The following is an 11,981-nucleotide window of genomic DNA, read 5'->3' as shown; positions in this document are numbered from 1 at the left end:
ACTTTTTATTATTCAGCATACTGTGGAGACACATGCTGGAACGTTTTACTTTGAAATGTTTTGTAGTTTCTGAGTTATTTAACTTAAACGCCCAATGCATTCTCTATGGCAATAGCACAAACTTTGGCATGCTACTAGTCCTACATACTTAAACCTACCAACCCCATTCTAGCTTACTTAGGTTCATCTTACGGTGGACATGTTTGCCTGAAAAGGAATCTTTGAAAGGTGTCATAGTTTTAGAAATACAGTGCTTTCAAAATTTGAGACTTTTGAGACTGGGGCTCAATGGCAGATTTTGGCAAAAATCACTTTCACCTATAAAATCCATTCACTTATTATTCAGCTTACTGTGGAGACACATGCTGGAACGTTTTACTTTGAAATGTTTTGTAGTTTCTGAGTTATTTAACTTAAACGCCCAATGCATTCTCTATTGTAAACATCTTAACATCCTACACTTCAAAAGAAGCTGCCATTCTTAATCTATTTTGTAAAACTTTTATTTTACTTAAAATATTAAATAAATGTAATCCAGATACAAAATAAGAATCCAGAGAAAAACAAAAAACACAACTGATCCCAAAATTTTATTACAAATTAGAAGACAAAAAAGCAACAGCACAAACAGATAAATTACATTAAAGGATGTTTTATACTTGGAAGACAAGAGGCAACAGAAAAAACTCAACCCAAAACGGGGGTTGAGTTGGTTAGACCACTGGTTCCCAACGTGGGGTCGGGGGACCCACAGAAGTCCTTGAGGGAGTTCCAGGGGGTCCCCAGCTAAATGGACCATTATGGGTCTGTAACTGAGTGTACAAATGGAACCAAATGGACCCGTTAGAATATAAATTGGGGTCCCAGAGATAGAAATGTCATTAAAGGTAGGCTAATGCATGTCAAACTGGGGGTCCTTGAAATTCAACTCGTTGAGAATCACTGCTACACCCGTAAACATCTTTCTTGTGGGGGTCCCTGGCATATCTCTTCAAATGGGGGACCACAGGCTAATGAGTGTCAATTTGGGGGTCCTTTACATGAAAAAGTTTGGGAACCACTGGGTTAGACATACCAGCAGTCCTACAGTGATTAGTCAGACAAACCTGCGCTGCGTGTTAAGAATCACACACGCTGCAGGTTCAAATTCACCCATGGCTTTCTGTGAGGTTAGGTTAGGGGAGGTTGTGTGACTCATGGTGTCTGACTGTTGATATGTCTAACTAAACACATGCAATGTGTTATCGTTATCAGCCATCATACAAGTATGAAACATACACAGTGTGTTTGTGTGTGTGTTGTGAGTACTAGGGATGTAACAATCAGTGGTGGACAGTAACTGTCCATTTACTTGATTATTTTATTTCTTACTATAGGAAGGTAAAATAAAAGTACATATACATTAACCATTGATTGCCAGGTATTCATTATTTTGTCGACCCACAGGACCCGAGAATCGTCCATGATGTGAACAAAGCCTGTCTGGCTGGGCAGGCGATGGTATTTTCTGTCACCCGGAAAAGTAATATGTCCTTGGCAGTCCATGTGTTTTAAACCCCATTTCAAATATAATGAAAGTAACAGATCTACAAGCAAGGCGTCATATTTTGAGCTTGTAGATCTGATATATTCACTACTATTGCTTTATTTTCTGTCGTCAGTGTTTGTTTGGCTGTGCCTGCCTTACTATCAATGTTTAGATTGGTTTGTGTTCCTAGAATGTTGTGTGTCTTTCATACCTGTGCGTACACACACCTGCCTTCCGGAAAATATAAAAAACACAAAGCCAACTATATATTTTGTCACATGTAATGAAAATAATCTACAAGCTTGCCGTTTTTTTAAAGCTTGTAGATCCGCTATTTTCACTATGAGCAGTTTGCGAGATTGTCTCCAGTCCTGACACACACACACACACACACACAGCTAGGAGATTAATAGCTCTTGGTGGATTCGTATGCGTCGGGGAACGGCAGGCTGATGTGTCCCTCTCCCGTCACTAGGGGCAGTATTCCAGCGTTGGGGACAACATTCCAGGACAGTGTCAGCGTAATGTTCTTGTTGGACCTGCCCGGGTGTGGGTGGGGGGGTGGGGGGCACAGATGAACAATTTCAATTTACTAGGGCTGACCCAAAAAAATCGATTAATCGACTTTCAATCGATACGCACGGGAATCGATTTTGAATCGAATAGTCATTAAAAAAAGCGTCCCCTTTTGGTCCGCGAGCCATGCTCGCGCCTCGCAGAACCTCCTCCGTCCTCAAGTGTTAAACAAGGAAGTCAAGCAGCTACAGTCATGCCGTCCAGCGGTCCACGCAGGAAAAATAAGTCAAAAGTGACATGGTTGCATTTTAAAATATGCAAAGAAATCTACGAACACTGTGAATAATGTGCCACGTTATGCAAAGTTGGCACCTATATAGCGAAGAGGATTCTATCCATCCCTGATTCCCTGCCACTACAACCCCTTCGGAGCGGAGTCATATTAATATTATTGAAGTAAGTAAAGAGCTGTAAAGTAAAGTCATTTTGCTGCAGAGTGAGAAGCTGCTCCGCTCTGCTAATTGATCTGACCTGATATATATTTGCACATTTTACTATTGCTTTTGTGCCCTTTTATTTATTATTGTTCTCTTTACACTAGATAAACTTTATTTTGACGTGCTACTCCTCCCAGTATTTGTCGCACGCACTCGAGCCATATGTCAAAACGACGGGCTACATCGGGCATCGTGTGCGTGTATTTTGCTAAGACATTTGTTGGATAGTTTAATTGATATGAATTAATTAGTGCATTACATTTCCCCATAGACATGAATAGGAAAATGCAAAAACTCACTTTCAAATATTTTTTCCTCCGAGACCGTAAGGGCTATACTTACAAGACTTGGAGGAGAGATTCATAATAATTACTAAAATCAATTACCTTACAAGTATCGGTCGGCCTCATGGTGGCGCTATAACAGCCAACTTTACGTTTTTGAGTATATACATTTATTTTTTCCCTGGATTCCTTGGGTCATGACGCATCTGCCCATATAGGCCACGCCCATTTGCATCTAGATAGATTTCCCCCCATTTTGAATTTTGTTGGATCCTCCACCTACAGATTCTGTCCAAATCTCACAAAAATCGGTACACATGATCTCCGGACCTATCTGATTAAAACAGCACAGTCAGAATTTAGATCTTCTGTATCGTTCGGCCGTAATCGTCTTCCTAAGTTAGTGGGAGGGGCCTATTTTACAAAAACAGCCACAATTCACACACTGAATGTCCCATCCATCCCAAATCTGAATCACATGTCGAGGGTGGCTTAATCAACGCAGAGCCAAAAGCAATTCCATTTTCGACAGGTGCGATGTAGGCAACCACACTTTGCACTCGTCTCGCTGCTGTCATAAAGCCTCGATTAAATGACGCTTTATTTCAGTTAATGTTACGGCAAGAGGAGAAGGAAAAAAATCTGTTAGTTACTTCGTTTACACCTGACAGCGTGTGTTGTTCTGAATGGTAGCCAAACTGTTAATTTTATTACGTTTTTTTTGTTTTTTGTTCCATAGAGAGCTTAGAGGGTTTGATTGATTTAAGAGTTCATTCATGTTACGATCGGGTGGTGTCTTTTTGGTGTTTTCACATCATCAAATGAGACCAATCCAAGCATGCATTTCTCTCTGCTATATCGTTGTTTAAGCCAAATTCATTGAGAGTCACTGCTCGCTCGCCTCGCCTCGCATCGCACGCACCCCCCCCCCTACAATTTACCCACATGAATTCACCTGTTGAAAATGATCAATAACAATGGACATAGCGTGCATTGTGAGCTTGCATCTGCTTTTTCCACAAATTTTGAACATTATTAAAGGAATAAACAATAGTTTGTGTCTCTAACCTCAGTCCGTTCCCGTCGTCAAAGAAGAAGTACTTTGACTTCATGTCCCTCAGGTTCAGTTTGGTGTTCTCACCTCGAAGCACAATCTTATCCCACAGTACCACCTGGTTGAGAGCCTGACACACACACACACACACACACACACACACACACACACACACACACACACACACACACACACACACACACACACACACACACACACACACACACACACACACACACACACACACACACACACACACACACACACACACACACACACACACATTTATATACACATCATATTAGATTTTTTGGACTTAAGCTGCATGAAATACTTGCCATTAATATAGTGGTTGCAACTGTATTAATTGATTGCCCGAGTCTCGTGGTGGGAGTTCTGCTCTGGTTTTGAACTTTTGGTCAATATTAAGTAGTCCCGGTCATTTTGTGGGGGGCACTGGGGCCACGCAGTAAAAGTAAATTAATTCACAAAACTAACGTCATTTGTATTGTTCTAAAATATTAGCGGAACTTTTGTTCAACTTTGACCCCTAAATCACATGGAACTATTTTTTACGTGACAACCAGGAATAGTCTGGTGACCACCGGAGAGACGCGTGGCAGCCGGAATGTAGACGGCACCCAGGAGCAGTATGGTTGGCGCCCCAGCCTGTGTCTTCCGTGAGGAAGAAGCCCCACAAACCCACAGTGAGGCCTTTAGGAGGGCCATTCAAGCCTCAAGCGGAGCGGAGGGGTCAAAAATGAACGAAAGCTGAACTAATATTTTATCGTAATTCATACAGCTTTAATTTAAAAAAATCTGAATTATCCCTTTAACCCATTCTGACCTGAGATCAGATTCATACGAGGTTTTCCACTGGACACACACTGGTCTGATGAACCCATTCTGACCCGAGATCAGATTCTAAAAATGTCAGTCGTTCTTCGATTTTTCAAAAATGGCAGACCTACAAGCTCGTATCGCGCCACTCGGTGGCGCGATATGAGCTTGTAGATCTGCTATTTTTAAATAGCTAAAGCATAACATGATGCTGACACCAAAATGGGTGCCCGGTCAGAATGGGTTAAGGGGTGGCGCAAGATATAGCCCATTGGTGTTTCCACCCGTGAGGAGTGTATAGAGCAGACAGATAGACATAGAGTGTATAGAGCAGACAGATAGACATAGAGTGTATAGAGCAGACAGATAGACATAGAGTGTATAGAGCAGACAGATAGACATAGCAGTGATTGTTGCAGTTCCCTTACGTTGCTCCTGGTGGCGTACTCCGCGGACAGATAGAGAAACAGCTGCTTCACGTTCCAATCAAAGATAGGCTGCAAATGTAGGAGAAACTGTCAAGGAATAGCCTGCTTGTACAGTAGTGGTTCTCAAACTGTTGTGGGGTCCCACTCCCCAGATTATTTGATTATTGTGCATTTCTTTCTCAATCTACAGTAAACAAACCAACATACAGTAGAGCTGAATTCCAACACCCCAAATCTCAGTCACTCCAGCATGGTGCTGTTATGGTGAAATTGGTGACCTGCTGAAACCTGAATAAGTGACAACCATGTAGACATCACATAATGTCAGTGTCCAAACGTAAATCATTTTGGTTTGTTTATTAGCAGAGTTCAACCTGGCGGTGTTTAGGCCAGTTATTTAAACACCTCCATGTAGGTTTGTTATGTGAAGTCCACAAGATGGTCACATATTTCAGAAGGTCACCAATTTCACCGTAACACTGCCATGCTGGAGTGACCATGTGTGAGAGAGTGACTGGCCGAGATTTGGGGTATTGGAATTTGTGTATAAGGGTATGTGCACATTTCTAAAGTATCATTGTAAGGACTTTTAATAGATATTTTTATATTACAATAAAAAGGCCAAATTGTCAAATATTAACTAAGAGATAGGCAGAAATTGTGAAAAGGCAGAAATTGTGAAAAAACTAGAGCTGGGACTCGATTAAAAAAAATAATCTAATTAATCAGAGGCTTTGCGATTAATTAATCTAGATTAATCGCATTTTAATCGCATATCAATATTCAACCCGAGAACAGCGAGAAACCTTTTTTTTTTTATGTTTTTTGGTATCCCAGTGAATCAACGAATAGTGACTACAGGATACCACTCATTTTCAACATTTTACTGTCATTAATATACCTGTTGTGGAAATAATAATAAAAAGTCACCCGATTCTGTGTTGCCTAGAACTGGAGGTCTGAAAAAAATTTAGTAACAGTAACAAGTACATCTCAGTGACATCACAAAGCTGTACTTACTTCATATTGTTACTGTTTTTTGTCAGACCTCCAGTTCTAGGCAACACAAAATGGGGTGACTTTTTATTATTTCCAGTTTTCAGTACTATAGAAAAGCGCCCAGTGAGAAACGTTCCGCAGTGGAAAAAAAGGTGCGATTAATTTATCTGTAGTTAATCGCGATTCATTTTTCTGTAGTTAATTAATCTAAATTAATCGCAATTAGTCCCGGCCCTAGAAAAAACGGATCTACATGCTCTCAACTATGCCTCATGTTGATTAAGTATATAAGCGGTTAACATCGCTTTATCAACAAGCAAGGATATCAGCCGAGAGGTCAAAGGTGATGAAGCCCAGGTCACTCCTCTCTCGAGGTCCTGTGAAGTCATCCACGTTCTTCCTGTTGGGGGGGGGGGGGGGGGGGAGGGAGAGAGAGATGTATGTACCCTTACACAAAACATGCAGTCCTGGACTTGTCTCTAAACTGCCTCCCCCTGGCCATCCAGGGTGCCTGATGTAAATGGTTGGAATAACGTGTTTCTTCAACGCACTATTGTCCAACCAGGGAAACCCCCCTGTCAGGTGAAAAGAAGCGGCTTGGACTCCTCATGCATAGAACTTAAGATAACATGAGGTCAGTCCGTTGCTCAGAGCTTGTTAAAACCTTGTTGCACCCCCTCTAACTCCCCAACTCCTTTGTATTCACATGTTCCAATGTTCAATGCCATAAACACAATTAAACAATTTGTCAGACAATCGTGACAATTATTATATTATTATAAATTTGAATAATTAGTGTTATAATTGTTAATAATTTGTGTTCCTTACATTATGTATTGTTTAAAGGACCACTTCACCACTTTTCAACCTATCTTCATATAATTGGTCCTCACTAATGCTCATGATAGAATACCACCATTTTTTTCCTACCCACATAGGGATTTTCCGATCAGGTTTTTGGTCCGATACCGATCTTGTGCGTAAGGGGCAAATGTGAATATTTCCAAAATTACTATATGTCAAAACCCACATCAAAACTGTTCCTGTGTGTAGGGAGGAAGGGGAGAATGTTTAGGCCTGTCACAAAAATGCAAAATGACATTATACTATATATCTGATTGACATTTATGCCACTTAAATGAATGAATGTCTAAAAGATCGGTTTCTCCAGATAGGGTAAATTGCCGATCACCAATCGACTGATTATCGGAGCATCTCTACTACCCAGTCTGTGTCTCATTAGCCTGGGCACCATTTCATTTTGGGTATATGATCCGGTCGGGAGCGGATATCGTTACGTCACTCATGTTGTTGTAGTATTGTTTTGTAGTCGACAGGCAAGAAAAATCAGGAAGGAACAATCAAACGGAATCCTTTTCCCTCAAACCGATTTCTCAATAAAAGCTGCAGGCTACGAGAGCTTTTATTGTTATTCTTCCGGTTTGAGAGAAAAGGAAGTTCCGTTTGATTGTTCCTGCCTGTCGACTACAAAACAATACTCTACAACATGACGTAACGATATCATCCGCCCCAGACTCAGGTTCACACAGCACTTTTGGAACAGAGACCAGGCTTTCCTCCGAGGTGGAAAGCCTGGTGAGGCGAGGTTAGTGTCGCATAGGAGGGCTGTGGGCAGTTCAGAAACGATGGGGAATCCAAGCTAATAGAAACACCAGGCTTTCTATTCCTGAAAGTTGTAATGTGATCTACAAATGCAAAATAAATCGTGTGGCTGGGTTTCTGAACTTCCCACAGCCCTCCTATGAGACACAGACCGAGTAGAAAATAATTGTGGTATTTTATCATGAACATTAGACCAAAATCCATATATGAAGACATGTTGAAAGGTGGTGGTGGTGAAGTGGTACTTTAATAAAGAAGTGTTTTACACAGATGTGACGTGTAGCTTTAGGGTAAGCACTTCTATGATCAATATGTAATTAATGGAGACAGACGCGTCACGTTCCTATAACGGCGGTGGGTGCCACCCCCGCCCTCCTCCCCCCCCCCCCCCCCCCCCCATCTACAAGATTGTAGGGTGGCATTTGGTACTGTGCTATGCTATATTCACTTCACACGGGTGTGATTTTTTTAGCATACATTTACAAATCATGATTAAAAAAATAGCTGAACTACAAGCTACAATGACAAAATGTAACAAGCATTTAATTTTGTTGTAAGTGTTGTAATGCGAATAAAACAAATAACCCCCCCCCCCCCCAGCGGTGGAAAAAAAACGAGTTTTGTTTTTCGGTTGGTAATTTATTTACAGTTTGCTAATGAACACAGTGTTTCAGTTCACAACGAATACATTCAATTGTTTCAGTATCTTGTTTCAACATGATCAATGATAAACAGTAAAGCAGTCGCTTTGTGGCGGTCGCTTACGAGGAAAGTGTTTCTAGAGTCCTTACATTACAGCTATAACATTAAATTGTTTCAACATTTCAGCATGATCAATGATAAACAGCTAGCAGTCGCTTTGTGGCGGTCGCTTATTGACGTACCATTTAACGTACGAGGAAAGTGTTTCTCCTAACAGCTGCACGGCTGATGAACTCGTTGGCTATAGCATCCATGTCCAATTCCTGCACCATGTCGCTGTGACAGTTTATCAGAACCAGGTGATTGAGTCTTGCTTGTCCCATTGTGGATCGCAAATATGTCTTTAGTCTCTTTAGCAGCTACTTGTAGAGTCGGTGTGGCGACAGCGAGCTCCTCTGGGACTCCCAGATCCCGCCAGACTGGGAGACGGGTCTTGGCGGCGGCAGGCGCAGGAGCGCCGGGCAGTGGCACTGGAGTCGATGTAGCAGCGGGCTCTGGTGCGAGCAGCCGGGTCTTTGAGGCGGCAGCAGCGGCGCCGAATTGTAGGATGGACTGGACTCGCTTCTTTGCAGGAGGTGGCTTCATCATCGTAGTTTCGTAGTCAAATGGATTTGGAAATGAATCGTGTACTGTAATGTATGGACATTTATACTCTCTACCTGGCAGCAGAACAAAAGCCACCTTATTAGCATTTGAATGCCCATGGGCGGCGGCCCAACACCTCTGGCCCGCGCCCGACGCTGCACAAGCTGGTATGTGACTACGTGACATTTTCATTCAGGACAGTCACTATACAGTGGGTGCATATTCTGCTATTAAAAGTTTAAAACAGAATGCCAGTGGGTGCAGCTGCGCCTCGGCACCCCCGGAGTTGACGCGTTATGGAGATGTACTGTAACTGGCATTAAACGAGGAAATACAGTTGACATTTTTAAGAGTCACACACACTCACAAACGAATCCGATAAAAGGAAATCTAGCAAGAGTCCTGGCCAGCTAACTTATCAGTGGTTTTCAAAGTGGGGTCCCAAGTTAAATATATATAGCACCAACAGCAGTTTAACCCCTACAAGCTGACAGCGCGTCAAATTGTGAGATTGTAGATCGGCTAACTATAACCAGACAAATATCATCCCCGTCAGAAATATTTTCAGATGGGAGTACACAGCCAAATACATGATGCATTTTGTCCTTGCTTCAAGAACCACTGACATATGGCATCATTATTCGATAACTGTGAACAGTGGGCACCAGGCATTTCTGGGCAATTTTACTTATTTTGCATATGTGCCCACGCTCAATGTGATGTATGATGATGATCGCCCCTCCTTTAATGACTTTAAGGCGCAATATTTCCGCAATTGCTTGGTTTAAAATGCTACAGACCCTGAGATGGCCGGTCATTTTGGGCATTAACAAGACGTTGAAGTTAAGGGTCCGATATATAGCGTGCTGCATATTAAAATAATGCATAGGCCCACTTTACATTACTATAATAAAGTATAGGTGCCGACTGACTGCCCACTTTTCCTTAGTAGATTCCAATTAGATTCTATAACTTTAATTAATAATATTAATTTAAAATGATGGTGAATAACGCTCACAGCTTCACTCCGGACGTGTAAATGTAATATTAATAATATAAATGTCTTACAGCATCACTCTGGAGACGTGTACATCCACATTGACTCGTCTGTCTTTGAACGCCGTGGTGATGAAGCAGCCGAACGTTAAAGCCGCCATGACGCTCAGAGAGAAGGCGAACAGGGAGTTGGCTCTGGAGAGCACCGTGTTCATCCTGGAAACTGTTATAATAACGACACGCGAGTGAAACTAATAGTGATACGCCGTTTAAACGGCTGAGAATATAAACAACACAGCTGCTAGCCGGTGCTAACAAGGAGGAAGCCGCGATCAGAGGGATGAATGTACGGAAGTGTCCAACAAAGTCTATGTTGCCAGGTTCTGTGATAAAAACTAAGCAAGCGGGTAAATCATAGAGGTACCAAATCAAGCGATTTGTACAGAAAAGCAAGAGCAAAGTTGCTTATAATAAGCAGACGTGTCAACACTGGTGCTGACCCTAGTCTATTGGTGTTTAGAAGAGCGACCTCTGCCGTGTGGAGGAGAGTATTGGTGCGTCTTCTCATACTTAATTCAGCAACCTGTATCAAGCAACGTATTCATCTTTATCTTTATATATGACTGCCATAATTATGTTTTTGTTTGATATTTTACTTATTTGATGGTTTGGGTAAAATGTGTGTTCCGGAAGTTTGTTTGTGTCATTTCCGGTAACATGACCATATAGTTTGGAATAGGCTCAGGATCGCACAGTTATTGCATCTTCCGTCCATGCTGAGCAGACGGGAGCTTGTCACATGGAGCGTACAAAGTTAAAGTCCTGGTTATGATGATGTGTTCATGGGTTCCTCTCACTACTTCATGCTCTTTGAATTACGTGCAGTCAGTGAGGTAAAGACTTGTTTTGTACATGAGTAATTTCTTTATATTATATTATGTGCTTTATTTCATGTTGCTCATTCTGATCATGATTTATTTGTGTTTTATGTCAGTTTTGACGTGGGCTTTGGAAGCGATGCCATGCTACAATAAAGCCGTCAGTACACACAGAACAACTGCCTCATTCGTTCTTCAAGTTCATCAAAGGGCGTGACATTATAAATAGAGTCAAATGGACGGTTCCATTTGTAATTTTGTACACTCAAATTAACTTTGATTTGACAATATAAATTGGGGTCCCTGAGATAGAAATGCCATTAAATAGGGGACCATAGCCTAATTCAGCTCTTATCATCATACATCATCACACATCACATTCAATGCTCAGCCAATGAATCAAATCATTTCTGTGGTACACCGTACACACAGAGTCACAGACACACAAAGTATGGGCATAGGAGGGGCTAGCGGCGCATTTTTAAATATAATAAGACAGGGTCAAGCCATAGGGTCAAGCCCAAAAAGAAAGAAAAAATCACACTTGCGTGAAGTGAGGGGCGCTCTTATATCATACTTCATACATTATACAAGGAGTTGTCTGTCAACGCTGTAGTCCCGGCCGTAACCATGCAGAGTCAGACCTCATTTGCATGTATGGAAATGAAATTTCTTTGATGTGGCCAAAAAAGGCCGAAAAGTGGATGTAGCAAATCCCAGCAATTTACCAATCGGGAGATCTAAAGGTCAGAGGTCTTTTGACAAATGAGTGTGAGCTTCTCTGAGGGATCAAATCCTCATTGCCCTGGCCTCTACCATATTGCCCGAATTCTGTGAAGAACAATAGCACAGAACTGCCAAAACTGCTAAAATGGCGTAAATGTCACGGAAACGGAAGGATTTTACCCTAAATAAATATAAGACGGGGTCAAGCGCACAAAGAAAAAAGCTGTACACAATATACACAGTGAGCAATATAAACATTGATGCAATTCACTGCTGGACTTTAATGCGTTGGTAGACTGGAGATGACGTCAGCTTTTTTTGTTGC

The 11,981-nt window shown here is 41.7% G+C and overlaps 1 protein-coding gene across 1 annotated transcript; it reads right to left on the bottom strand.

The window, feature by feature from the left end:
• Positions 1-571: 571 nt before the first annotated feature.
• Positions 572-10,431, bottom strand: spcs3 (signal peptidase complex subunit 3). Its single transcript, XM_083766233.1, has 5 exons — positions 10,125-10,431; positions 6,473-6,546; positions 5,148-5,224; positions 3,894-4,009; positions 572-2,067 (listed from the first exon to the last, which is right to left on the bottom strand). The coding sequence occupies exons 1-5, from the start codon at positions 10,265-10,267 to the stop codon at positions 1,935-1,937; spliced, it is 543 nt and encodes a 180-aa protein (XP_083622359.1). The 5' UTR covers positions 10,268-10,431; the 3' UTR covers positions 572-1,934.
• Positions 10,432-11,981: the final 1,550 nt, after the last annotated feature.

The sequence above is a fragment of the Protomyctophum parallelum genome (genome assembly GCF_964188405.1).
Source record: "Protomyctophum parallelum genome assembly, chromosome: 5".
Taxonomy (NCBI): Eukaryota; Metazoa; Chordata; class Actinopteri; order Myctophiformes; family Myctophidae; genus Protomyctophum; species Protomyctophum parallelum.
Note: the sequence above shows the minus strand (reverse complement) of the source record. Positions and strands in the feature narration are given on the sequence as shown.

Bases quoted from the DNA above. Each gene is read 5' to 3' on its own strand.
- spcs3 (XM_083766233.1), bottom strand. From the start codon at position 10,267: ATGAACACGGTGCTCTCCAGAGCCAACTCCCTGTTCGCCTTCTCTCTG. The intron at 6,547-10,124 runs GTAAGACATTTA...CCCCCCCAACAG, and splicing joins CACGTCTCCAGAGTGATGCT to GAAGAACGTGGATGACTTCA. The intron at 4,010-5,147 runs GTAAGGGAACTG...TGTGTGTGTCAG, and splicing joins AGTACGCCACCAGGAGCAAC to GCTCTCAACCAGGTGGTACT.